Source organism: Desmodus rotundus, chromosome 12 (genome assembly GCF_022682495.2).
Source record: "Desmodus rotundus isolate HL8 chromosome 12, HLdesRot8A.1, whole genome shotgun sequence".
Taxonomy (NCBI): Eukaryota; Metazoa; Chordata; class Mammalia; order Chiroptera; family Phyllostomidae; genus Desmodus; species Desmodus rotundus.
The window spans coordinates 7,201,729-7,228,099 of record NC_071398.1 but is presented as its reverse complement, the minus strand read 5'-3'; the positions used below and the strand labels follow the sequence as shown (position 1 = coordinate 7,228,099).

Below are 26,371 nucleotides of genomic sequence, written 5' to 3'. Positions count from 1 at the left end.
ATGCTAAGAGGCTTGTCCTGAATTCCCCAGTTGAGCAGCTATGGGGCTGGGAGTTGCTCAGAAACTTTTCAGGCTCTTTCTGAGGACCCCAGACCAAAACTTCCCCTTGTCTGCAGGCTCCCGGGTCTGCCTCGGGCAGCTCAGGCAGCTGAGGTAGAAGTCCCCCAGGGAGGAACGCTTATATAACAAGTTGTTTGACTACTGGTAATCCGAGAGCTCTGTCCCGGCTGTCTGGTGAGAGGCTACTCTGAGTGGGCGGGGCCTAGAGGCCCCAACAAGTGCGGTTTGGAAGAGGGCGTTGCTTTTCTGGCTTTTCTGTCATCTCTTGATTAGGCTGCCAGGCGGAGGAGGGGCCTGAGCTGGGGCCGTTGGGAGCTGAGGGCGGACGTTAGGGTGCAGCCCCTTGGAGCCACAGGAAGACCTGCAGGCCCGGGAGCTGCTGTCCTTCCACGATGTGGTTCTTCACCCTGGTCTTGGGCTCCCTCGCCACTTCCACGACTTGGGGTGAGTCCTACCGAAATACAAATAGAGAGGAGCACATCCACGTCAGGTGTGCTCCACGTCCCGTGGTGAGGGGAGATGCATACAGGGCAGAGGCGCGGCAGCTGCAGTGCCAGCCCAGCCACCCCGAGTCCACGGCAGACACAGGGCCAGTGGGCACTGGAGTCGGCTCACGCTGCTCGCACAGGGAGCCCCCCACCTCACGCCTGGAGCTCCAGGGCTTGTAGGAGCTCGGTTTATTTCCCCCTTGATTCGTAGTCCCGAAGTGGCCAAATCCTGGAGAGCGGCTCAGCAGCATATTAGCATTGACTCGGGGGCGTGTGTTCCAGTCTCAGCTCAGCGCTTACTAGCTTAGTGCGTCCTTCCTCCCTCAGAGAGGAGCTCCTCTCTCCTGTGCCTCTCTCCCAAACGGGTGGTGACGGATCGTGGAGCTGTTGTGAGGATGAAATGGGTTGGGTTTTTTCTGAAGAACACAGTGCCTGGGATGGGGGAAGTGCGACAGAAGAGCCCATAAATCAAGGGGGTGTTTTAAAGAGGAGGGTATTAGTGGGAAATGTGGGCAAGGCCAGCAGATCAGGAGCCGCTGTCACTGAAAAAATTGTTACTTCCAGTTCCCAAGTGGAGGGCGGGGGCCTTGCCACCACGGGGCAGCCACAGGGTGAAGCAGAGGGAGGAGGGAGGAGCTGCGGGCAAGAACCTGTTTATGTGGCCACCCTTCAAGGCCAGGTAGGTTCATGGTATTCATGCAGATGGAAAAACATTCACGGAGCCTCCTGGATGCCTGGCATGCTTTATTCACGGGTGGGCGAGCCACGCACGCTGCAAACTGCGTGTCTGTCTGCATGTCTCATGTCATGGCCCCTGCTCCCCGGCGTGGCACCCATCGTGACACCTGTCCCCTTGCGTGTCTCTCATCTGTTTAAGTACTGGAGGGAAACAACCCCTGCAAAATGCCAGGAATTACATAACGTACTTCTGTGCAGGCGAGCCCACTTCACAGTACGGGAACACTTTATGAGACCCAGTCCTGAGGCTATGAGAACACTAATTATCAGGTGCCTCCAAGGCTGTGGGAACACTGCTTCCCTTAGCTACCCAGACACCTGGGCAAGGAAGCCAGACTGCCTCCACGTGCCCTGCACCGTTGTTCCTGGACCGAAGGGGTCTGCCTGCCTGTGCGCATCAAAGCCCAGGAAAGCACGAGTTTGCAGCCAAGAAAGGCAGGGTTTGTGACGAAGATAGCACCATGCCCAGAGTCACAGGTAGCTCAGGCTCGAAGGCCAGCTCCTCTGTAGCTTCCAGGGGACAGGGTGTATAGGGGAAAACAAATCCTTAATCATGGTGACTCGTAGAGGTAGGGTCGTGGTCTCTGCTGATCGGCTGGTGCCAGGGTAGGGGGTAATTGATCATCGTGTCTGGTCCTGATGTCAGCCTGTCCAGTTTCACAGGGGCTTGTTCTGCGGGGCCGTTCTGCTCCCCTGGATCCTCAGCTAAAACTCAGCTAAAAACACGTCACGTTTCGTTTGATTGGGAGCTCTGTATCAGTAGGCAGTGGACCGAGGCTCTTGTTCCTAAGACTACTGGTTGTTGACCAGAACCTCATTGCCCTGAGGGCGACTGAGCAAGAGAGGAGATGTGGGCGATTGAGGGAGCTCGCCAAGGCCAGCTCGAGTCAAAGGGGAAAGAAAATGAAAGCCAGAGTAAAGAGAAGGTTTCTGCACAGCGACGTGATCTCTGGCTCCTGACCCCGCGGAGCTGTGGCCGTCGGTGCCCTGACAGCCCAGCGCCACCTGGGTTTTGTCTTCTGTCTGGTGGGGTGCTCTCTGGGGGGCCTGGACCTGCATGTGAGCAGAGTCAGAAAGGAGCCAAATTAGGAGGGGAACAGCCCGTGGCTGCTGGCTACCCCCTGGTGAGGCCACCCGTCTCCCTCTTTAGCAACTCCGTTCTGGCTGCCTCCATTTCCTCAGTTTCCTCCTCTGTAAAATGGGTGTATGAATGCGTCCCTAGCGAGGCTCTGGGGAAGACTCAGTGGACCGGAGGCCCACCTGGTCCACGGGAAGCGCTGAACATACAGACACCGCCTATACTGTGCGTGGTAACTGCCGGGGTTCCCGCTGTGGTGCGGGTCTCCAATCCCACCGCCCACCTTGTCACCCTTGCCAGCTGGGCTGCTGTGCACTTCATCTCTCTTGAAGGTTATCGCCTACTCCCTAAAGGCCAGGCTTTCTTCAGGTCTGGTTTCTTCTCAGGCTTTACCCTCCTTCCCCAATCTGAAGCACTCGGCTCTCTTTCCGCCCCACGCCTTACAAGGTGCTCTCCTCCCTCCCTCTGCCCAGGTGGTCCTGAGTCTCTGCTGCAGCTTGCCCTGGGTTTGCTCTGCCGCTTTCCCTCTTCTCTCTCCATTTCAGTGGCTTTCTCTCTTCCCTCGTCTTCAGTGACGCCATGCCCATCCACGCTGGTGCCTTCACCTTCCGGTCGCTGGTTCTGCGCTGCCTCCTCCCCTGGCCTCCTCCAGTCTTAAAGGGCCCACTTCCTGGGGCATCTTCTTACCCAGGTAGTTCGTTGACACCTGTGCTGCCCCTGTCTGAAACAAACTCAGCGTCACAGCTCAGCTGTTTGATCTTCTGCTTTGGCTTCCGTGTCTCCCACCTCGGATCCGGGACCAAGCCCTTCTTCAAAATCCCTGATAGACATCGCTGTATTTATTCATAAGAAAACCCTTCTAATTATAAAAAAGAGTCTGTGTTCAATGCTGAAAACTTGGAAAGCACGAGGGAAAAACTCACCTGCCACGACCGCACCCTTTGAAATCTTGATGCACACGCTTCCGAGGAAGCCCACCTCGATGCTCACGATACTTAGCAACCACGACAAAGGAGAACAACCCGCCTGGCCACAGAATGGGGTTGGCCATTGATAACAGGAGACACGGACGCTGTTCGGTAACCGGCTTTTGCACACAGCGTCTCTAGTGTCAGCAGGGTAGAATTCTGTAAGACCAATTCTGAGTCCTTTTGCGCTCTGGCCACACACTCTGAGAGGCGTTGGCCTTTTGTCTGTGTCTCAAGGGGCCCACTTGGAAGGATGAGAGGCTGGAACTCATTTCTGAAGGGGGGTGCGGAAACAAGCCGAGGCTGCCAAGGGTGGGCCAGAGGAGGTGTGAGGATGGGCGCGATCGAGCGAGCGTCTGAAAGTTCAGGGTGGTCCGTGGCGGGTACAGCCAGGGCCGATGGGGAGCTGCGGGGAGGTGAAGTCAGCTCAGTGAGGAAGAGCTGTCTGCTCCGGGGGAACGGAGCAGCTGGGGATCTGACCCCTGTCTCCACTCGGTGTCGCTGCTCAGAGCCACCAGAAGAATTTCGAACCCCTGGCCTGGCACTGAGGCCCTCTCAGACACCCCATCCGTCCCTCCGGCCCGATAGGTCGTTCTCTCTTCCTCGGGCAGGTCTTGCACCGTGGTGTCTCGTCTCCACTTTACACCTCTGTACCCCCGTTCCGTCGCCCCTGGTCCAGGGTTCCCCTCCCACAAGGCCCAGTGCCATAGCCGCCGCCCCTTGATGCCGCCACTCCTGGAACGCCTCACTGACACCTCTCTCAGGACCCCGGCCGCTCTCGCCCTTCTTCCCAGCAGTAGGGCCAAGTGTGTCTGTGGCTCATTCTCCCTCCAAGGCCCAGAGTTCTGAGAAGAGGGGCTGCCTCTCGTCCACCCTTCATCCAGCGTGCAGCTCAATGCCAGGACCCTAGTGGATGACTGTTTCCGCAGGCTCCTAAGTGTGGAAACCGTGCGTCTCGTCCGCACCCAGCAGCTCTCCTTGCTTTTGTGTTTTGCTGGATGCTGTTATACCTCCATTCCCGTTTGCTCCTTAGGAGAAGCCCATGCATGAAGAAGGACAGTCACCTCTCCTCCTTTTTACGGAAGCAGAAACTGAGGCCTAAGAGTTGAGGTGACTCATTCAGGGTCACATGTGGCCCGACCCACCTGGAACCAGCTCAGACCTTTCACCGCTGCCGTGTCCTCTTTTCCTCTCAATGTGTGCAGGGCACCCACCTTCGCCGCCTGTGGTGGGCACTGCGCAGGGCAGGGTCCTGGGGACGTATGTCAGCTTACACGGGTTTGCAGAGCCGGTGGCCGTTTTCCTGGGCATCCCTTTCGCCAAGCCTCCTCTGGGACCCCTGAGGTTCGCCCCTCCGCAGCCTGCAGAGCCGTGGGTCTTCGTGAAGAACACCACCTCCTACCCTCCCATGTAAGCGCTGGCATCTTTTGGTGGGACGTTCGCCGCAGAGGGACGCAGGAAGGTTCCAAGGCCAGCCTCTGCGTGGCTTCCCGTTGTTCTGGAGTCCTTAAGATACGGTCGATCCTTAAAAACATAACAGAGCACCCACAGCATTCTAGAGCCCTGTAGTCCACAAACATTTATGGAGCACCTGCTGTGTGCCCGCATGTTCTCGGCGGCTGGGCCCCGTCAGTGAATGAAACACATGTGGCTTCCTTCCCGGAGCTTCCGTTCCAGCAGGGAGGGAGGGAGATCAAAAACAACACGCACATTAATAAATTACATAACAGGTCAGACTATAAAAAGTGCTTCGGGGGAAAGTGAAGGCTGAGCAGGTGGCGGGGATGAGAAGCAGGACTCTGCTTACTCTCCCGTCTTGAACTCTGCGGTGCTTGGGGAGCGGGGAGGCAGAGGCCAGGGGGTGCCTGGAGGGAGTGCTTTGGGGTGTCCACCTGGCAGGTTCTCAGTTCCCAGGTGTGTCTAGCTACCTAGTTCCAAGGACTACTTAATGCCTGGCATGCGGGGGGGGGGGGGGTGACTCAATAAATGTCACCAATTCCAATCTCTCCTGGGCGAGCAGCAGCGCTTGTCTGGGGTGGGTGCATGGGGGGATTACAGAATCCCAGCACCTCCGGGCTGCAAGACCCTTCGAGAAATCATTGCCCTCACTTGGACCTGGCTGACTGGGGCCCAGAGCATGGAGGGAGCTCACCCAAGGTCGCCTAGCACCTCATAGGCCGAGGCAGTTCTCTTGATGGCGCCCTACCAAGTCTTCACCCCTGATCTGTCACAAGCCCCAAATGCCTGCTGTCATTTGAGTGACACTTCATGGTTACTGGCAGTCTCCTGTGGCCGAGACCACCTGGGTTACCTGGCGGAGGAACACGGGAGGGCAGGCGTGGAGAGAAGCCAGGCCTCCTCACTGTGCTTTGTCAGGGGAGACTTTAGTGAGGCCCCCACCCAGCCCCGCCCCCGTCAGGTGGCCCCGCCCACCCCAGTGCCTTCACTCTGGTAAGCAGCCATTGGCACAGGCCTGGAGCTCCCACTCCCAGGCCCAGCCTGAGTGCAGGAGAGGGCTCTGTGCTCAGCTGAGGCTGGGCCTCAGGATGTCTCTTGCCTGCCCCACCCCACGCCAGGTGCTCCCAAGATGCAGTGGCAGGCCAGGTGCTCTCAGAGCTCTTTACCAACCGCAAGGAGAGCATCCCGCTCAAGTTTTCTGAAGACTGCCTTTACTTAAACATTTATACTCCCGCCGACTTGACGAAGAAAAGCAGGCTGCCGGTAAGTGGCCAGTTCCAGTGCTGGCGGCTCTTCTGGTGTGGGCTGGGGGGATGAGGCAGCTGTTCCAGGGCCCAGGGCTTCCTTTACCCCCGCAGCCAGGCAGCGTGCCCACAGGAAACACGCGTGTCCCATGCCTCAGTCTCCCCTAGTGATAGTCACAGTGCCTCTGGGGGACTTGGCTATGCATCTGTCACTTGCAGTCAGTTTTCCCACTTTCTTCCGTGCAGTAGAGGAACAAGAGTGATCTCTGTTTAGTTGCCAGATTAGGAATCTTATTTCCAGAGAAGCTAAGATGCAATTTTCTTTTTTTTTTTAAAGCTATTAATTTTTTTAAAGATTTCATTTATTTATTTTAGTGGTGTGATGGGAGGGAGAAAGAGGGAGAGAAACATTGATGTACGGGAGATACATTGGTCAGTTGCCTCTCGCACACCCCCAACTGGGGAACCAGGGACCTGGCCCTCAACCCAGGCATGTGCCCTGACTGGGAATTGAACCAGCGACCCTTTGATTCATAGGCCAGCACTCAGTCCACTGAGCCACACCAGCCAGTTCTGACATAATTTTCAATAAAGTTAGAGCTTGAAGGAATCTTACAGAGAAGGCAACAACCCAAGCTTTCTTATACAGGTAGATAAACTGAGGTCCAGAGAGGGAAAGGTGAGGCCACCCATACAGCTGGCAGGACCAGAGCAAGAGCTTTCTGGCCTCCAAACCCATGCCCTGTGGCAGAGACAGGGAAGCTAAGCCACGCTCACCTCCCTGCAAAGTGAGCTCTTTAAATGCAAGAGCCATTCATTACAAACTGTTGTGAGCCATTCATTACAAACTGTTGTGTCCACGTTCACCTGCAATTGCTGTTTTTAGAATTCTCTAGGTTTTAAGATCATGTGTGTCAAATCATTGAAGACTTCTTGGAGGAGGTGACAGACTGTGCTTTGGAGGATGGGTGGGGTTTGGGGATCCAGAGGAGGGTGAGGGAAGGGATATTAAGAAGAGATGCCATCAGGGGCATGTATGCTTCTTGAGATAATCATTCACATGCCCAAGAGAAGTTTAATTCACTGCACAAGAGGTAACTAATGAAGCTGAAATCCACAGGCTGCCAGGAGAGCGTGGCTGCCAAGCTGGGTGAGAGGTCTGGCCATGAGGATGATGGGAGGTGACACCCTTGGCCTTGGCTGTTCCCGTGATGGGGTTTTCAGCATGAAGAGCCTTGAGAGGAGGTGGTATCAGGGCTGGAGAGCTAGGCAGGGGCTGCCAGGGTGCACTGAGTGGGGTGGTGGCCTGGCCCCAGCTAGGAGGATGGGGAGGTGAGGGACTGACTGGTCCAACTTTGCCGAGGGCTGATGAACTTTGGAGAACAGCCTGCCTGAGTCACGGTTGAGAGGTAGGTGACCAAACCAGACAAGCTTCCAGGTCCTTCCCAGCTCTGCTCCTGATAACCAGTGTGATTGCTTCCCCTCTGTCCAGGTGATGGTGTGGATCCACGGAGGCGGCCTGCTGATAGGCGGGGCATCAACCTATGATGGGCTGGCCCTCTCTGCCCAAGAACACGTGGTGGTGGTGACCATTCAGTACCGCCTGGGCATCTGGGGGTTCTTCAGGTAAGACCCTGGACTCTCCTTGCTGCACATTTGCTCTCAAAGGGAGGGTGCTAGGACCCAGTTCTGGTCCCATCAGCCCTTAAGGAGATCTTTGCTAAGTTCCCTAGTGAGGCATCCAAATCCCTTCATAATTGGGCTCCACCTACTATTTCCCAGTCACAGGAGTCCCCTTGCTTCTGAGCTTTGGCATGTGCTGTTCCCTCTGCCTGGAAGGCCTATTCTACCCGACAAACTCCTTTTCATCCTGTAGAGCCCAACCCAAATGTTACCTCCTCTGAGACATTCATCTCCTTTTCACCTGTGCTGCCACAGCACATTGCACGCCCCTGAAATGACAGCGGCACAGCCATTTAAACCTTCCCTCTCATGGGAAAGTAGGGGAGGGGCAGACTCAGGGCGGGAGCTCGGAGGGCGCTTGTGGCTGATGGGGCCTGTGGCTAGAGCCGGGAGGCTGCCAGAGCCCCTGACACCAGGGACATCCCTCCTAGGAGGGTGTTGGTGTCTCTCACCCCATTTCCTTCTGCATTTGCCCCATGCAGGAGTCAAGGCTAGAGCCTAGAGACAGGAGTCGGGTCCCCTTAGGACACAGTTCCCGGGAGGCTTTCTAGATGCTCAGGCCCCAGGAGCTCCGGCCCTGAGAGGGCAGATGGATGGGCAGGCTGGAGGTGGGGGGATTCTCTCTGCGGAGACCCATGGGGCTGGAGGAAGGTCGTCCAGGTGAGGCAGTCCCAGCGAGCATCAGCTTCATCGGGACTCCTCATCTCTTCCACCTGCCCGTCCGTTTCCCCACTCTCCGTTCCTTGAAAACTCTCCATCCGCTCTCCACGCTTTCTCCCTTCCAGTCTCTCCTCTCCCCACGCCAGCCGGGCTGCTACTCTGGCCACACCACCAGACTGTTCTGGCCGAGGTTACCAGGACCACCTACTCTTGGCCCAACCTTGGAAGCACCCACATGTGGTCCCTCCCACCTCTTCGAAATGCTTCCTTTTCGTGGCTCCGGCCACCGCCTACCTCAGGGACTGCTCCTGCTGGGACCCTTCAGTGGCCCCTGCTCCTCCTCCTCCCTGTGGTCAGGTCTCTGGTCTCCACTCGTCTCTGAGTGACCCTGGGGTGGGGGGCCCTTTCACAGCTCCCTGTTGTTAGCCCGGCCTGTCCTTTGAGGAGTGTGAGACTCAGGTGCACATACTTCCCGGATGGCTAAGGAGCACTTCGCACCTGACTTGGACAAGCTTAGCACTTGACTCTCACTGCCCCTGCCTCCCTCCCTCCCTTCCCTAGTGTTTCCCATGAGCGCTCAGGCTGCTGGCAGCTCCAGCCCTCTGGTTGCTCAACAGCAAAACCTGGTGGTGAGGCTGGGCTCTCCCCTGTTTCTCACACCCCACATCCAGTTGGCCAGTGAGTCCTCTTGGCTCTGCCTTCAGAATCCAGCCACTTCCCACCCGCCCTCCCCAACCCGCACCTACCCCAGTCAAAGCTCTCTGGCACGAGTCTGTTGCCTGGGTTACTGTCACAGCCACTTACTTTTATACCATGTCTGACCCACACTGTGTGGCCCACGCAGTGGCCAGAGTGATCATTTAAGGCCAGCAGAATCACGTCACTCCCCGGCTTCCCGCGTTACTTTTAATGACGTGGCAGTCCTTACCGAGGCCCTCAGGGCCCTGTCCAGCTGCAGGCTCTACACTCCCACTCTTGTCCACTGGACGCTGGGGCCTTCGCACTCACTGACCCTCTCACCTGGAATCCCTTCTTTGCCTGTTTGCAAGCTCAGGTGCTCATTCACACAGATCCCCCCACCTCCAAATGCTGCCACCTCCACAAGGCCTTTCCTGAGATATCTGGTCCGAAATAGGAACCCCCTGCCCCACCCCTGCCTGTTCCCTCAACCTGTTTCATTTTTCCTAAAGCACTTGAACTACCTGGTGTTATATTCTACATGTATCTATTTATTTGTCCATGATCTCCAATGTGAGCTCTGCATAGTTAGAGATTTTGCCTATTTCGTTCTCAGATTTGCCTCTGGCTCTTAGGACAGCGCCTAGCACGTAGAAGATGCTCGATAAGTAGATGCCAGGTGAATGAAAGTAGAGCCCTAAGGGAAGCCAATGATGCAGGAACAGAAGGCAGGCGAAAACCTCCGAGTCAGGGCTGTGGAAGCCTGGGCTCGTTCCCGAAGGCTCACCTGGGGCCCCCAGCCCCACCTGTGGTCCTGAGAGCTCTGCGTGATGACTGGCTCCCACCCTGCACTGTTCTCTCTCACAGCACAGGGGACGAACACAGCCCGGGGAACTGGGGCCACTTGGACCAGCTGGCCGCCCTGCGCTGGGTCCAGGAGAACATCGCCAGCTTCGGAGGGAACCCAGGCTCTGTGACCATCTTTGGAGAGTCAGCGGGAGGTCAGAGTGTCTCCGTCCTTGTAAGTGTTCCCGGCCCTGATATGGCTGCTGATGGGACCCCTTGGAGACCAGGCGATGTAGCCGTGGGTGGCTTCATTAACGAGATCTGCGTTCCAGGCTGGCCTTGCTCTGCACAGGATTAGATGGCAGAGATCTAATGGCCCAACTCTCCTTGGTCCCCAGGAAGCTTGGGGAGCAGCCGCGCCCTGGGGCCACAGTAATCTCCAGCCCCAGCCCACACCATTCCTCCTCCTCCAACTTGGCGAGCTCTCTCCTTCCCACATGGGACTCACCCCACCTCTCGGCGGGGGGGGTGGGGGGGGGTGGGTGCTTGGGGGCGGGCATACATTGTGAAGGACAGGAGGCAACCATGGGGTTGGGCGGAGTGGAGTGTCCTCGTCTGGCTGAAAGCCAGATCCACTGGCGGAGAGGCTGGGAGCTGTGAGGACGGGCTCTGAGGCGGTGTGCTGGCGGGTCCGCCCGAGGAGGCCAGCAGTCTCTGTGCATGTGGGAGGGGCGGGGCAGGGGAGCAGGTGATGGGGGAAGGGAAGGGGAAGGTGGGAGCAGGTGGGGAGGGGACAGGGGACAGGGACACAGACCAGCTGGGAGGCCCTGGGGGGAGCACAGGTGGAAAACCAGGTCAGGAGGGGCTGGGGGCTGCTAGGACCCCTCTGGCCGCCGCATGTTGCTTTCCTAGTGAAACACCCAGAGGAGGCCTGCCGTGTTCTGTAAAGTGGGGAGAAAGGAAAAGCGCAGATAAGCCCAAACAAGAAAAAAATGTCACCCATGATCTCATTACCCAGGACAGTCACCATGGACCCGTGGACCCTTATTCTTCCGCCTTTTTTCAGTGACTCCCCCTGTCATCTGTCTATCATTTATCTATGACTTTTTAAATGAAAAAGCTTCCTTAACATTACAAATATAACATGAACATTTCCCTACCCATTAAGTACTCTCCCATAACTTCATTTCTTATAGTTGCATAGTATTCCATGGTAAGAACTGAAAATAGCTGATCTACCCAATACCGTGGTTGGGGAACCTTTCCCACTTCCCCGCCACAAACAGCGGGAGCGCTCCCAGAAGTCACCACGCGCTGCCGTGGTTACTTAACTCAGGGCGAGTTCTGAGTCACGGAAAGGTAGACTCAGGGCTGGGTCTGCGGAGTGTTACCCGAACTTGCCCAGGTGTCTTTCAGGTAACATTGGTTGTTATAATCAGTGCTTGCCACACGCTCTCTGTTCTGTTCCCCACTCTGTGTCCTCGGCTTTTCCCTTGGAGAAGCTGGGCCCCAGGTCAGTCTGAGGAACAGGCCAGGCCAGGCGAGGACCTGTCGAGTCCGCTGAGCCCAGGTCCCCAGGGGGATGGGCCGGGCCGAGCTGGGGAAGCTCTCGAAGACCCCCTCCGTGAGCCTAAATGCTCTTCCTCTCCTCTCTCCTCCCAGGTGTTATCTCCCCTGGCCAAGAACCTCTTCCACCGGGCCATCTCTGAGAGTGGTGTGGCCCTCACTGCTGCCTTGGTCAAGGCAGACTCGAAGGCCACAGCTCAGGTAGGTCCCACACTGGACAGCCCCTACCCCCTCCGCTCTGTCCTCCGGGATCCTCTGGCGCCTCTGTTGCCATGGGGTCCAGCCACACGCTCAGAGAGGCACAGAAGAATGGCTGAGCAGATACGCAAGGCGACACCTTTCCCTCTCACCTCTCCCCTTTTTACTACTGAGCAAACTGGGCCAAAGAGCAGCAGCCACTTGCCAAGGTCAGCAAGTGATCAGGCAGAGCTGAGACTCAAGTTCACAACTCTGGATTGCCAACACAGTCACTGTTCACTGGCCTCACTCCCGAGTGTGTGTCAAGGCGGGGTGCCGGGCCGAGAGCGGGGAGTAGACTGCCTTGGTGTCTCGTCTCTCTGAGGGCCTGAGTTCTGGGGACCCCTTGTAGCCTGTGGGTCTGGAGTGATTCCCCCCAGGGGCCTTGTGACTGGGGTGGGCATCTGGAGAATGTATTTGTCGATTCGTTTGCTCACTCAACAGATAATTTCAGTATAGCCTAACATCTAGCAACCTTATGCGGCTTCCCTTCTAATGGAGGAGACAGATTAATGATTATAATAGATAATCACACAGTTATAAAATGTCAACTGTGGTGCGGAATAAGGAGAGGCACTTAATGTCACAGTGTTCCGTTATGAGTAGTTAGTCCAGTACGCAGGGGGCCTTACCAGGAAAGGCTTCCTGAAGAAAGTGATGGGTAAGCTGAGATCACAAGACCGAGCAGCAACTCACTTGGTGAGAAAACAATGTTCTGGGAAGCTGGAGCAACACGTGCAAATGTCCTGTGGCAGGAGGAAGTGTCTTGGGTGAGAGAGAGTGAGTCAGGTGGATGTGGCCAGAGCAGAGGGATCGTGGAGTGAGCTGAAGACGAGGACGTTGGCAGGGGCCATGCTGCACAGGACCCTGGGGAGGACGGCATCCCTGTCTGGGGACTGCTAGGAATCTGAGGGAGAGAAAGCCAGGGACCGGGGTGGGGGGTGGCGCTCTGCTGACCAGTGCCCGCTAGTGTCGGGGGTGGGGAGCATTTCAGGGGGGCTGTGAGTGTGGCTTTGTGCAGTGGTGGGGGCAGCAGCCAGAATTCCAGGGGCTGGTGAGTAGGAGGGAGGAAACGAGAATTTTGAGAATGGTTTTCAGAGTTCTTTGGTTGTGAACAACAGAAGTCCACTTGGCCAAAGTCAAGGGGGGGGGGGGTTATTTAAAGAAACAGGAGGCAGGGATTGGGCTGAATTTCACTGTCAAATAGGAACTAGAAATTGGCAAAATGAAGGGAACTTAAGACTTTTGTTCTTGCTCTTGTGTGTTCCCCCCTTAATGTATTTCTCTCTCGCCCCCCTGCTGCCCCCCTCTCCCCCCAGTGAGTACTGATTCTGTTTCAGACACTCTGCTAGGCTCTGGGGAGCCCGGGCACACTCCCCACGGCCCCGCCTTGGGGGGCCTGCCTTCCTCTCTCTATCTCAGCTTCTCCTCTGGCCGCACTTTGCCGTACCTGCTAGAGGCCAAGTGCTAGGAAGAGGGTGACCCAAGATTTGAAACCAGACACGGTGATTCTGGATTCCTCCTTTAGACATTCAGCTTTGAGACCATTTTGCCCATTTTGAGAGACAAGGTAACTGAGACAGAGGTTGTGTAATTGGCATGACCGAGACCCAGGACCACACCTGCTGGGCTAGAGAATTTTCTGCTACCCCTGCTGCCTTTGGAAACTGAGGTTGAGCTTGGGGTAGCACACCTCCTGCCGACCGACGGAAGGGACAGGGCTCTCGAATTCTGCCATTGCCTGTGATCTCTGCAGAAAATCGCCGTCTTTGCCGGGTGCAAAACCACCACCTCGGCTGCCATGGTGCACTGCCTGCGCCAGAAGTCTGAGGACGAGCTCTTGGAGGTGTCGCTGAAGATGGTAGGTGCCTCCATTCTCCCGGCCTCGCAGGTCCCCCCGCCCCGTGAACTTGGCCCAGGCCTCGCCATTTCAGCTGCCTGTTTGCCCCAGAGAAGCTCCCAGAGAGGGGACAGTGTCTCATCTCTCAGCAGCAATGTCTCCCCTAAATCTGAAGGGAGAACTTCTTCTTCCTTTTTTTTTTTTATGGAATGTGTCCAATGCTAGCAAAGTCCAAAACTAACATGACAATCAAAAGTGTAATAATCCCCCGGCTCTGTCAACACTTACTGTTTTGTCATTCTTGTTTCCAGAGATATTTTTAAGAAATCAACCATTATCTATTCCCAGAGGTAACTACCAGCCTGAATTTGGGGAATGGGGATATTAAGAACAAATGTTTTCAGACAGGTTGTCAAAATGTATCTGGTTCACTTAGAAATGACCAGTGATAGCCTAGCGTTGGCCCAGTTTTCTAGGTTTTCTAAGCTCCTGCCTCAGCTGTGACTCTAGGATAGCCATCCATCCGTCCGTCCGTCCATCCGTCTGTCCATGCATCTGTCCATCCATCCATCCATGCATCCGTCCGTCCGTCCATCCCACCATCCACACATCCATTTGTGCTCGTAGTATCTGTCCATCCGCAAGTGCATCCGCAAGTGTCATCAATACCCTTACATTATTCTGGTATCGATCTATCCATAGCTTGCATTTATCTATTGTCAGTCATTCACGCATCATCTGCCCACCATGTATCTTCACACCATTATTCATCCCTCTAAAATCAATGATCCATCCATCAGGTATAAGCTAGTTATCGCCCATCTGTCCACTCAACCATCCAAAACACACATACTCCACGTATTAACCAAATCAACCCATGTATCCATCCATGTATCCACCCACCCACCCACCAGTGTGGCGGAGTACAGAGAAGAGGACCACCCATTACAGTCAGCAGGGACAGCTCATGGGAAGCATGACATTTGAGGTGACATCCAAGGCCGGATGGACGGCCGTGGCATGCGTCGCCACATAGGAGCTACAGCAGGGCAGACATCCAGAGAACACAGCATCTAGGGCCCATGGAATGCTCCCTTTTTGTGTGGGGAGGTGTGAGTGTGAGTCCCCGGGTAACCTGAATTTCTGGACTCACTGCCTGGATCCTGGGCCCCTGTGGACAATCCGGGGAAGGCCCAGGGCAGGCCTCTGCACCAAACTCTGCTCTGTTCCCACGAGTAGAATCCAGGGTGGCCTTAGGGTACGGCTCCTGGCTTCTCAGGCTCAAATAAGGCAACCAGTATATTCAAAGAATTAAAACACAGCTGTTTCCTGATGCCTGGAAAGAGGCAAACTTATCCCATGTGGCACAAGAGGACCCAGCTTATGAGGGTGCAAGGGGAGGACTGGTGACTTTGGGGAAACCCAGAGAACCTAAGAGCTCATGTTCCCGTTCTGAGATTTTCTGAGGTCACATGAAAGTCTTTCCACGTTAATCCACTCTCCCCAGCATATACACACACCCCAGACACACCTGGATGGTACAGCCCACAATGGAGGGACCCTACCAGTTAGTTTCTGCCTACTGGTCCGACCTTTTAGCTACAAGGTAGTGTCAGTCGGTGTAGCCTTGGAGAGTGTACACAACAAGGTGCGTGGGCTGGGGCGAATTTCTGAGAGGTTGTGTGAGTCAGGACTTTCTAATGCCAGATGAGAAAACTCTCTACAAACTCCCTTGAGCAGAAAAAGGAATGTGTTGTAACAGAATCTTCAGGTTACTGAAAAGTTCAGGAGGAGATAGCTTCAGGCATGGCTGGATCCAGATACCTATATATTAATAAGAATCTGTCTCTACACTCCATTTTTTTTATCTTTCAGTGTTGGTTTCACTCTCAGGCAGGTTTGTCCCCTGGGGAGGTGAAAGAGGACAACACTCTGCACGTACCTCCCATCTGCTTAGAAACCCCCTTTCCCAATCATTCTAGCAAAACTTGTGGGGTAACCTCAATTGGCCTGACACAGGCACTGTGCCCATCCCCAAAGTAATTAATCTCTGTGGTCAGGAAGATGGGGCACCCCAGGTCTTACATACATGCCTGGACTCACGGAGTGAGAATGGGGATGAGGGAGGTCCCCCAAGAGGAAAACTGGGGTGTTGTTGCTGGGGGAGAGGGGAGAGGACAAGAAGGGGAAATGGATAGAGGGCCCAGCAGGCACAAACAACAGACACGCTCTCCAGAGCTCCCCTTCCCCACCCCCCACCCCTAGGCCCTGGGCTCCTGCTGGAGCAGCCAGTGCTCTGCCACTTGCCCTGGGCCCCATCAGGGTGGCTCCAGGAGGGAGAGCCTGACACACCTTTGGCTCACAAGTGACAAAGATCAGCTTTTCTCCCAGGAAGCCTTCTGACCTGCCTCCTCTGCCTTTGTTTTCACAGAAGTTTTTCATGCTTGACCTACTTGGAGACCCCAGAGAGGTAAGGACCTTTGTTTTCCTGATTACGGGTTTTAAACCTTGAAGTTCCAGTTAAAGATAATAGGAGAATTCTTCCTATGGACTCATAGTCACTCCTTATATTGTGTTTATATTGCTGAGGATTGGGCTGGAACCTGTGACTCCCAGTCGTTCCCTGCTCCCAACAATGCCCCTGGTGGGAGAAGGCTGCACTAGAAACCCCCACCCCCACCGCAGGGAGGCGGGGGTGGCGGGGTAAGGGTTCCCCAGGAGCCTCCCTCGAGGGGCTTCGGGGCTGGCTGACCACGCAAGCTGTGCTGTGTGCAAGGTCATCAGGAGGGGACCCAGGACTCTGTCCTGAGGACGCCACCCTCCCCCCAGCCATGCAGGAAGCTCCTGCAGCACCTCCCCACCTCCCTCCTCCTCTCCTCCCACCTCCCAAAGGGTTGCCAGGTTCCAATGGCCTGACCTCTGCCCCATCTTACCATCCTGCCCTCTGTCCTTCCTCCTCGCGGACAGTGGCACTTCCCTTAGGAGATGTCTTGAGGAGTAAATGACATTTATTCAGTCACTCAGCAGAGGCTTCATTGGCGCGCACTGTGAGCCAGGACCCGAGTTTTGAGCAGGTGATACACCATTGAAAACAGACACAGCCCCCTGCCCTCTGGGAGAGAGGAGAGAGCACAGTACAAACGAAACAGGCAGGGTGTTTGAGGGTGGGTGGGCTGCGATGTGGGGAAAAAGGGCGTGGGAAGTGGGGACAGTGTTTGCCAGCGACTTGAGTTCACAGAGCCTGGAGAAACCAGGAGAAGGTGACAGGTGAGCTGGAGGAGGGGAGGGGCCCACTGTCCACCCGGAACAGTGGAGGCAGAGGGAACAGCGACTGCAAAGGCCCTGAGGCAGGGGTCGGGGTCGGTGTGGCTGGAGTGGAGGGAGTGAGGGGAGGGAGCAGGCTGAGGCTAAAGGGCAGGGGAGGTGGGGGGTGATCACTTACGGGGCTCCTGTTGTGCTTCCAAGTGAGATGCAATGTCTTGGGAGGTTTTTGAACAGAGGAGGGGTGTGGCCGTAGATTTAACAAAGGGGCTCTTTGACTGCTAAGTTGAAAACGGACAGTAGAGAGAGGACAGGGAAGACACGGGGACACCAGCTGGGAGGCCCCTGTGCCGCTCAGATCAGAAGGGGCCCTCATTGTCTCTCCTGCACTTCTAATCCCTTCCCCTCTGCTTTCCCTCCCCACCTCCTGGCTGCCAGCTGCAGTGCCTCCAGCAGCTGCAGGACAGCCAGCCACCCCTTCTTACAGCACAGATCTTGTCCCCCTGGACTTATTTCTTCAAAACGAATCTGTGTGCCTGCTATGTGCCAGCCCTTGTGCAAAATGGGCCACCTCCCTTTGCCCCTGCGGCTCCCACTGTTTGGAAATCCCTACCCCTTTCTTTCTTCACCTGCTGATGAGGCACCTTCCCCAGAACCTGCTGCAGAGGTTCGGCTTGCACAAGTCTGCCCTGTGACTTCCTTCCAGAAGGCGTTGCTCCGCTTGCCTTCGGGGAGCAGTGGTGGCTCCCACGCCCTTCTCGACTGTCACTTGTTAGTCGTGTTGGATTAGGATCTGGGCCCTTGTCCCACTGGGTCAGGTGCAGGTGACAGAACCTCTGCGGGCCTCCAGAACGGGCCCTTGTTCATCAGCCCTTGCAGAACAGACGTAGGTCCTGGGGGCCACTGGGGCTCGAGTCCTGGGGACTGTCCAGGCCCTCCTGCCAGCAGGGAGGGGAGTGGGGTGCACAGGGCTGCTGTTTGTGTGCGGGACCCGGAATAACACTGCCCGTGAGCGTGTCTGATGCTTATCGAGCCCTTTCCGTGTCCCGAGAACTGTGCTGAGAGTTTCACACCAGTTCATTTAATCCCCACGACCCACCTCATAGGTGAGGAAACTGAGGCACACGCAGGTGAAGTTACTTTCCCAAGTTACCAGCTAGTAAGTGGCAGAGCCAGGTTTCTTCTTTTTTTGTAACTTTATTTTTTTAATTGTTTTATTGTTCAAGTACAGTTGTCTGCATTTACCCCCACTACTCCCCCCTGACCCCAGCCATCCCCACCTCCCTCCCCTGATTCCACCCCTCCTTGGTTTTGTCCATGTGTCCTTTATATTTGTTCCTGGAAACCCTTCCCCCCTTTCCCCACATTATCCGCCCCCCACCTCCCCTCTGGTTACTGTCAGATTGTTCTTAATTTCAATGTCTCTGGTTCCATTTTGCTTGCTTGTGTGTTTTGTTGATTAGGTTTCACTTAAAGGTGAGATCATATGGTATTTGTCCCTCATTGCCTGGCTTATTTCACTTAGCATAATGCTCTCCAGCTCCACCTATGCTGTCGCAAAGGGTAGGAGCTCCTTCTTTCTTTCTGCTGTATAATATTCCATCATGTAAATGTACCATAGTTTTTTGATCCACTCATTTACTGATGGGCACTTACAGGAAACGAATAGAGCCACGTTTCAAATCCAAGTTTGCAAGCAGAGGCTTATGGGAACCTACCCCTGTATTTCCTCTGTGAGCAGCGGCCCGGGCTCACCGATTCGGTGCCCACAGTGACTTTGTAGAACGTAAGCACTGTGAATAATGAGCACTGACTGTAGAGAGGGATTCATACAGATACACATACACTTCCAATTCAAATGTATATAACATATGTGTTCATAACTTATACGTACTTGTATAATTTCTAAAAACATAAACACTAATATTTGTTAATATTTCAATTGGAGGGAGAGTCCCCATCACCTGTCCACGGCAGCCCCTCACCAGTTCTGCCCCCTGGGGTCCCAGACTCAGCCCCCTTGGTAGGACCCGGAGCCCTGTGGCCGCTGCCTGCGGTGTGCGGGTGTGGTGCACGGACATGGGGAGACCGGACAGGGGCCGTGCGGACACTCCTCTGTCCTCTTCCCCAGAGCCAGCCCTTCCTGCCCACGGTGGTGGACGGCGTGCTCCTGCCGAAGATGCCTCAAGAGATTCTGGCGCAGAAGCTGTTCAACTTCGTCCCGTACATGGTCGGGTTCAACAGGCAGGAGTTCGGCTGGCTCCTTCCAATGGTGAGCACGCGGGCCTCTCCCGCCCATCTGCGCCAGCCCATCTGTGCCAGCCGCCACGGCAGCCTCCTGCTGCAGGTCTCAGCTGCCTCCTTCTCCAGACCCTGCCTGGGCCCCGGGCAGCTGTCCCCTTTGCATGGGTTGACATTTCCATGGAAACCTTTTCTGAGATGGCCCAGCTGATACCTGAGTGATGAAGCCTTGGGGACCCCTCCTCCAAACTCTCTGATTGTCCCCAATCCAAAAACCCTGAAGTGTAGATGCTGGGAGGGCCTGTGGAGAGACTTACTGTGCAGATGAGGAAACCGAGGCCTGGGGGCTCAGGGCTCTGGAGTAAGGGAAGTGAGGCCCGGGGCCCCGCAGCCTCTGCCCTTGGACTTCACGGTGTCTGCACAAACCCCCACGTGTGCTCTTGGTCCCCCGGGAAGATTCAGGGGAGCTGGCCTCCCCTTGTGGTAAAGCTGACTTCTGAAAGTCAGGAAGGACTTTCCCTTCCGGTGAACACAAAGCCAGATACTGGTCATAGCACTGCAGCAGGGAGAAGGTCCGCTTGAACTCCACTCAAACCCTGAAACGAAAGGCGGGGCCGCTTCAAGGCTGGGTGGTGCAGGGGTTGTCCCTGTGACCCGGCCACCTGGGTTGGCGGGGTGGCGCTTCCCTCCTGTGCATGTGTCAGAAGGCCGAGGTGCATGTACGGGGGGGGGGTTGGGGGGCACGACTCATCCCTGGAATGTCTGTATTGCAGACTGGTGGCTCTCTGTCCTGGAGCAAACACTTTGGGTGGTACATTTACATCTCCAAGGGCAGAGCAGGGATCATGATTGCAAACTATGAGGGGTGTCAGGGGCCTATCTGCCTATCACGAGGCTATCGCTGGAGCAAACAGTAAATTCTCCTGGCAGCAGGAGGCTCTCCCAGGGCCTGGGGTCCTCTGTCCTAGGGACCCAGCCCAAGCTGCCTGCCGGGAGCCATGTGAGGGTTTGGCCAGGGCTCCTAGTGCGGAGGTTTGCGTGCAGACTTCTTCTGCAGTTCTCGCTTGAGAACGGTTTCAGAGGTTATACTGAAGGACCCAAGCCATACCAGCAGGACCCGGGGCTTCCTCGGTCATCAGGGGCGGGCAGGGTGTTTGTGAGGTCTGTGTCGTCTGCCCCAGAGCTCTGGCCTTCAACACTAGCTCGCATTAGGTTCCAAAGGGCTGTATGTCCCTTGCACTCCTTGAGCTTCTGGACATGAGTCCATTTCCTACATTGGTTTTGCCCATTTCACCAGAGACCCTGCCCGTCAAGACCTGCAAGTCCTCTGGCCTACGTTGCTTTGCTCGGTCGGTCAGTTTGGTCCTTCCTGTTAACCCCAGAGATTCACAGCTGCTACACCGTTGTTTTAACAGATGATAGGCTACCAGATCTCTGAAGGTAGGCTGGACGAGCAGACGGCCACCTCCCTCCTGTGGAAGTCCTACCCCATCACTGTAAGTGACTAGGAATCCTGGGAACTGGCTGGGACCTGAGGAGGGGCAGGGGGTTGATTGCCCCAGATCACTGAGCAGTTAAGTGGCAGAGTGGAGACCGGAGCCAAAGGGGAGGGGTGGGGTGCGCCCTGAACTGGAGAGCTCACCCTGAACACAAGCCTTCCTCTCTGGCTGCAGGAGCCACGTCGCTCACCAGGGGGTGGCGGTCACTTTCTCTCTTGACCCCTTTCAGAACATCTCTGAGGAACTGGTTCCCATGGCCATTGAGAAGTATTTAGGAGGGACAGACGACCCTGTCAAAAAGAAAGACCTGTTCTTGGATTTGTTGGGAGATGTGGTATTTGGTGTCCCAGCTGTGATCGTGGCCCGTCACAGCAGAGGTGAGTCTCAGACGTGGGACTGGAAGGGACACCAGCCCCCCAACCTTCGCTGTCTGCCCTGCCCCTTCCTCTCCCCACCCCCCCTCCCCCACGTAGACACAGGTGTGCAAACTGCTGCTGGTCAGTCCTCCTAGGCTGATTCCAAGTGGCCTGGGGGGCACGGCACCGTCCTATTTTGGTTTCTGCCAGAAGCAGACTCTGAGAAAAGGACTCAGATTTGACCAGCATGCTTGGAGGTGGCCCCAGAAACCCTCAGTGGAGAAGTGGAGAAGTGATGTGGGGAGAGAGGGGGCCATTGTGTTGCATGGTCAAGCAGGTACCCACCATGGAAACCTGAAGCCAGGTGCTCTGGGGGTCCAGCAGAAGACAGGTCTCAGGGCTATCCTGGGAACAAGCAGGCTGGGGTCCTTAGCCTCCCCAGCGTGAGTCGTTGCTTCAAGGCTCTTCCCAGGAGGGTGTTAACTCCCTAGAGCACTGGCCTAGTGAGCTATGGGCAGGGTGGTCTCTGCCTGCTGAAGACCCTAGGCCAAGGGCTGTGGACACGGGAAGTGAAGTGAGGCTGGCCCACCCAGACACAGGGACATGGGGGCCTGCCGACAGCCTCTGCACTGGGGGCTCCTCACCTGAAGTCCTGGGGTCTGTGGAGCCAGAGGGCTAATGTTGGAGGATGTGTCTTGGAAGGTCTCCAAGGTCAGAGCAGAGTGTGCACTGGTTCATTAACCAGTAGAGCTGGGGAAAGAGGGAAACCAAGCATCGGATCAGGAGGGTTGTCTGGGACCAAGCAAGTCAAAAGGGTTGAGTAGCGGGAGGTGTAGGGACAGATGGTCCGGGGAATGCCCATGTCCATGGTCGGCTTTAGCGAGGGGCCTTCCGACAGTGACCCTGGGCTGTGTGGGCGGAGCCTGAAGGCAGGATGGATGAGCTGACCTGGAGAGGAGGTGACCTTCGGGGTCCTTCCTCTTCCAGGAGGCCTCCCCTGCCTGGTGCCTCATCTGCAAGCCTGGACACAGTGCTCCGGCCTTTCCCACACCTCTTTCTCTCTCTAGTGGTGCAGGGTGGGCAGTGGGGAGGGGGCTTCCAAGTTGATGGCAAGTGACAGGAGGGAGCTGTAGCTGGCCTGCCGTGCTTCTAAGCCCTCGGTGCAGTGACACGTGCTCTGGTCACTGCCTCCTCCTCCCCAGGGTCCTGAGGAAGGGGTGAATCTGTCCTTCCACAAACTTGGCCTTGCCTCTTGTCCCGTGTCGAATTGGCGGTGTCCCCTTCTGCATTATTTGCCGGTCCCCACCTGGACTTGTTTATCCAATTTCTCTTGACTATAAGTTTAGGGGGATTTTTTGGCCAGGACTACACAGATTTTTATCAGTGTTATTCTTTCCTTTTTGTATTTGTCTCCTTCTCTTTTTGATTAAAAAAAAACTTTTCTGAATATAAAATCCGTACCTGTCAGTTGCAGACAGTTTGGAAATACGGGGACATAGAAGGAAGAGGCTAGGTAGTGCTCATAATTCCTTTCCCTAGAAGTATCTGCTATAAATTTTCAACATTTTCTTCTACAGTCTTGCCACATCTTACCTATAACTTGAAAATTAAGTTCATGCTGTTTTGTTCCTGGAACGCTATGCTGCAGGCACTTCCTCAATGACAGTCAAAAGTCATCAAAACATCCATTTTGCATGGATTAAAATTTACTTTAGTGTTTCTGCCTCGCATATTTAGGCTGCTTGCTTTTATTTTGACGCTACAAAAAAACATTTTGCTTTGTTGTATGTATGTGCATATATCTTTTTACCAAGTCTCTAATAATTTTCTGAGGACCAGTTATTAGCGATGAAACGAACTAATCTGGGCCACAGATGGTGACATTGGTTTCCACTGTGTAAGAGTGGGGATTTCTTAAGTCTCTCACTTGATATACTGGGATTAAAAACGTAAAAAGATTGGTGCCACTTTTATAAGCCCCTTCTCACCCCCAAAGAGAACACCACAGTATTACGATTTGCGTACTTTGATGATTACCTCTCCCCTTCCCTCTGCTTCTCTTCTTGCTCCTAGTTGTTGCCCAGGTGTGTGCCCCACTTTCCCTTGGAGACTTGTGCTGTGATTGTAGGAACTCGATACATCTCCGTGGGTTGGGCAGAGGTGAAGAAGAGTCATAAGAATAATATCATCATCATCATGTTTAGGGCAAAAATAAGTTCTCGCATCCACAAAAGTTCTTTCCCTTATGGTTGGGTCTTGAGTTCCTTTCTTTCTTTCTTTTTTTATAAGATTTTTATGTATTTATTTTCAGAGAGAGGAGAAGGGAGGGAGAAAGAGAGGGAGAGAAACATCCATCTGTTCCCTCTCGCACGCCCCCTACTGGGGACCTGGCCCACAACCCAGGCATGTGCCCTGACAGGGAATTGAACTCACGACCTTGTGGTTCGAAGGTCAGTGCCCAGTGTGCTGAGCCACACCAGCCCGGGACTGAGTTCCTTTCTGAAACTGCTGAGTGCAGAGGCAAGGTTAAACTTGACCTTGAGGAAGCTGTTTCACAAGGAGATTATGGAACCAAGAATTGCTTCTTCCAGATGACACCACTTGCTACACCCAGGGGGCGATGATGAGGGCGAGGGAGGCAACTAAGTAAATGACTCTGCCCCCTCCAGCTGGGATCTAGAATAACTTTGTGCATGAATTTTGAGTGATGTAAGAAATTATTATAGTCGTTTCAAGATAACATACCCACTATTATCCCAACTTGATTTAAATGGAAGGGATGCTTGCTAAAATATTAACAGTGGTCTCTCTGAGTGGTGGGATAGTGATTGTTTGGTTCATTTTCCTTTTCTCAGCATTTTCCAAGTTTTACTGTCCCCAAGGGGCACCACTGGGCCGCAGGTATTCTTCAAAGGAATGAAAAGTAGGCTGTTGTCAGTGAAATACGGTAAACTGTGTGTGTGCGCGATGCTTTTGGGTGAACACGTCAGAAGGCAAGGCGGTTTGTGCGGACTGACTCAGGGCTCCTACGAGGGCCCTTCTTGTGAATGGGTTTTCCCAAGGTGTCAACATGCATTCATTCATTCATTAAATCATTCATTCGTTCAACTAACACCTGCCTCAAATGTGTCCCTCCTGCACCCACTATGCCCCTCAATCAACTCATGGGTCTTTCCAGAAACTCTGCTTCTCTGTTGCGCTGAGAGTTCACGTGTGGGGGCACCGCCCAGCACACGGCCGGCACTCACAACGGATGGCCACTGTTAACATGCTCGTTCCATGCTCAGGACCCGGGTGCCACTGATCCCGAGCGCGCAGGGTCCCCGGAGACCTCGGAACCCGGTGAGGTGACCTGTGTGTCGATCCTGTCTCCTCAGATGCCGGGGCCCCCACCTACATGTATGAGTTTCGGTACCGCCCAAGCTTCTCGTCGTCCATGAAACCCAAGACCGTGATAGCAGACCACGGGGACGAGATCTTCTCCGTCTTCGGGGCCCCGCTTTTACAAGGTGATGGCCCTGCACGCTTGCAGTCGGGAGATCGGGGGTCAGGGCTCGGTTCGTGGCCTCGGGCGAGTTGCTCCTTCCCTCCAGGCCTTAGTTTCCCAAATGCTCCATAATGGGCTGAACCCCAAAGGTCCCACCTTTCCCTTGCTCTGACATGCATGATGGAGCATGTGCGTGCATGTGCCCTTGTTCCTGGTCACTTTGAGACTCCAGACTTGGGTGTCAGTAAGACAGGGCCCTGCTCAAGGGCTGGAAGGGCACCTGTCACTTCCCACTTCCCAGAGGATAGCAGAAGGGATGTGAGAGTAAGTCTGGAACTGGTGTTGACCGTGAGTTGGGGCTCCTGTATGTCCCCCGTCTGTCTACCCAGCCATCTCTCTGTCATCTAAAACTCGTATTTTTTTTAAAAGTTAATATACAGGGTCCGGCAGAAGTAACACCTACTGGAGTGTGGTTAGTAGGGTAATAATATGGGTGTAATAATTTATAGTTTTAGTTTGAACATGTCACCTAAAATGTCACATGGTGGGCTTGAGTGTGATACTGTTCTGTTACAGAATTCCATGCCTATGATTTTGTAATAAAACATTGTGTAATAAAACAGGGGCGTTATTCATGCCAGAGCCTATATTTAGGAACATATTTCAAAGATGACCTTTCACAAGTGTCTTCCATGCTTTATCCACCACAGTTGCAGACGACTTGTGTGCGACCCATCTCGAGGGTATTTGGGGCGCACCAGGGCCATACCCTGAGTGGATGGCTCTTCAAGATCATTGTGACTTTTTAGGTTCTGTGACAATGTGGATGGTGGCAGAGATTGAGAACACGCCCATGAAAAGACAGTCCTGGGAGGTGGGCGGCGGAAACCCTGGGGTGTGGCATTGTGACTCTGAAGGGGGGCGGGACAGGCGGGCACAAAACAAAGCCATCGGCTCGTGCACTGACCACAGCCCTTTGTCTCGTCCTGGGTCAGTGACGCGGCAGCTGGAGGTGCACACCAGTTACCCGGGGTCTTCTTAAAGTGTAGCTTTTGGCTCAGCGGGTCTGGAGGAAGAGCCACATCCTGGATTTTCAACAAACCCTCAAGTGTGTGTGGCTGCCATTGGCCCGCAAACACTCTTTGGGTGACAAAGCCTTTCCTCATCTTTCCTCCAGAGGGGGCCTCAGAAGAGGAGATCCAACTCAGCAAGATGGTGATGAAATTCTGGGCCAACTTTGCCCGGAATGGGTGAGCAAAACGGGCAGGGCTGGGACGGGCCAGGGCGTGTCTGTCGGGAGGGGTAGCTCCCAGCACCTGCTGGTCCAGCTCCTGGTGGAGACCTCTGACACTAGAGCTGACCACAAAGGGCCAGGCTGCCCAGAGACAGGGAGACAGGCCCCTGCCTCTGGGTGTACAAGTCTTCTGGCAGAGATGAAGCCGGGATCCCAGCAAACCTCTGAGAGTAGCTTTGGGGAATTTCTGTTTGATTGTTCTGTTCCCAGGAACCCCAACGGGGAGGGGCTGCCCCACTGGCCTGTGTACGACCAGAAGGAAGGTTGCCTGCAGATTGGCAGCAACACCCAGGTGGCCCAGAAGCTGAAAGATAAGGAAGTGGCTTTCTGGACTGAGCTCTTTGCCAAGGACGCAGCTAAGAAGCCACGCAAAACAGAACATACTGAGCTGTGAACGGGAGGCCCCACTGGCCTCAGAGATCTGGGGGAACTTAGGGCTAATTCTACAGGAAGGCATCTGTGGGCCCCAAAGGTAGCTTGCTATCTGGTGGGAGTGAGCGGGGGCCACCGGGGGGCGGGGGGAGTTCTGTACCCATGGCTTCAATGTTGGAAATAATGTTCTTTTGGTGACCAAGTCAGTGTTTGCATCTTGAGCTGGAGACGAACCTATCCTCCTCCGGGGGACGGGGGCGGGGGGAGGAGGAAAGGGTGGGGGGCGCCACAGGCAGAAAGTGCCTCTGGCAGGGTGGTTGGCACATGCACACTGTCATTCCTCAAGGGCGTCTCTTCTCAGCACCGTGACCTGCTTC

The 26,371-nt window shown here is 54.9% G+C and overlaps 1 protein-coding gene across 1 annotated transcript; it reads left to right on the top strand.

Annotated features, from left to right (window-relative positions):
* Window positions 1-339: 339 nt before the first annotated feature.
* CES1 (carboxylesterase 1) lies at window positions 340-26,156 on the top strand. The gene is made up of 14 exons (XM_024551548.4): window positions 340-504; window positions 4,538-4,742; window positions 5,909-6,053; window positions 7,527-7,660; window positions 9,923-10,076; window positions 11,504-11,608; window positions 13,401-13,505; window positions 15,916-15,954; window positions 18,877-19,017; window positions 20,402-20,482; window positions 20,715-20,862; window positions 24,219-24,350; window positions 25,506-25,578; window positions 25,833-26,156. The coding sequence occupies exons 1-14, from the start codon at window positions 453-455 to the stop codon at window positions 26,014-26,016; spliced, it is 1,698 nt and encodes a 565-aa protein (XP_024407316.2). The 5' UTR covers window positions 340-452; the 3' UTR covers window positions 26,017-26,156.
* Window positions 26,157-26,371: the final 215 nt, after the last annotated feature.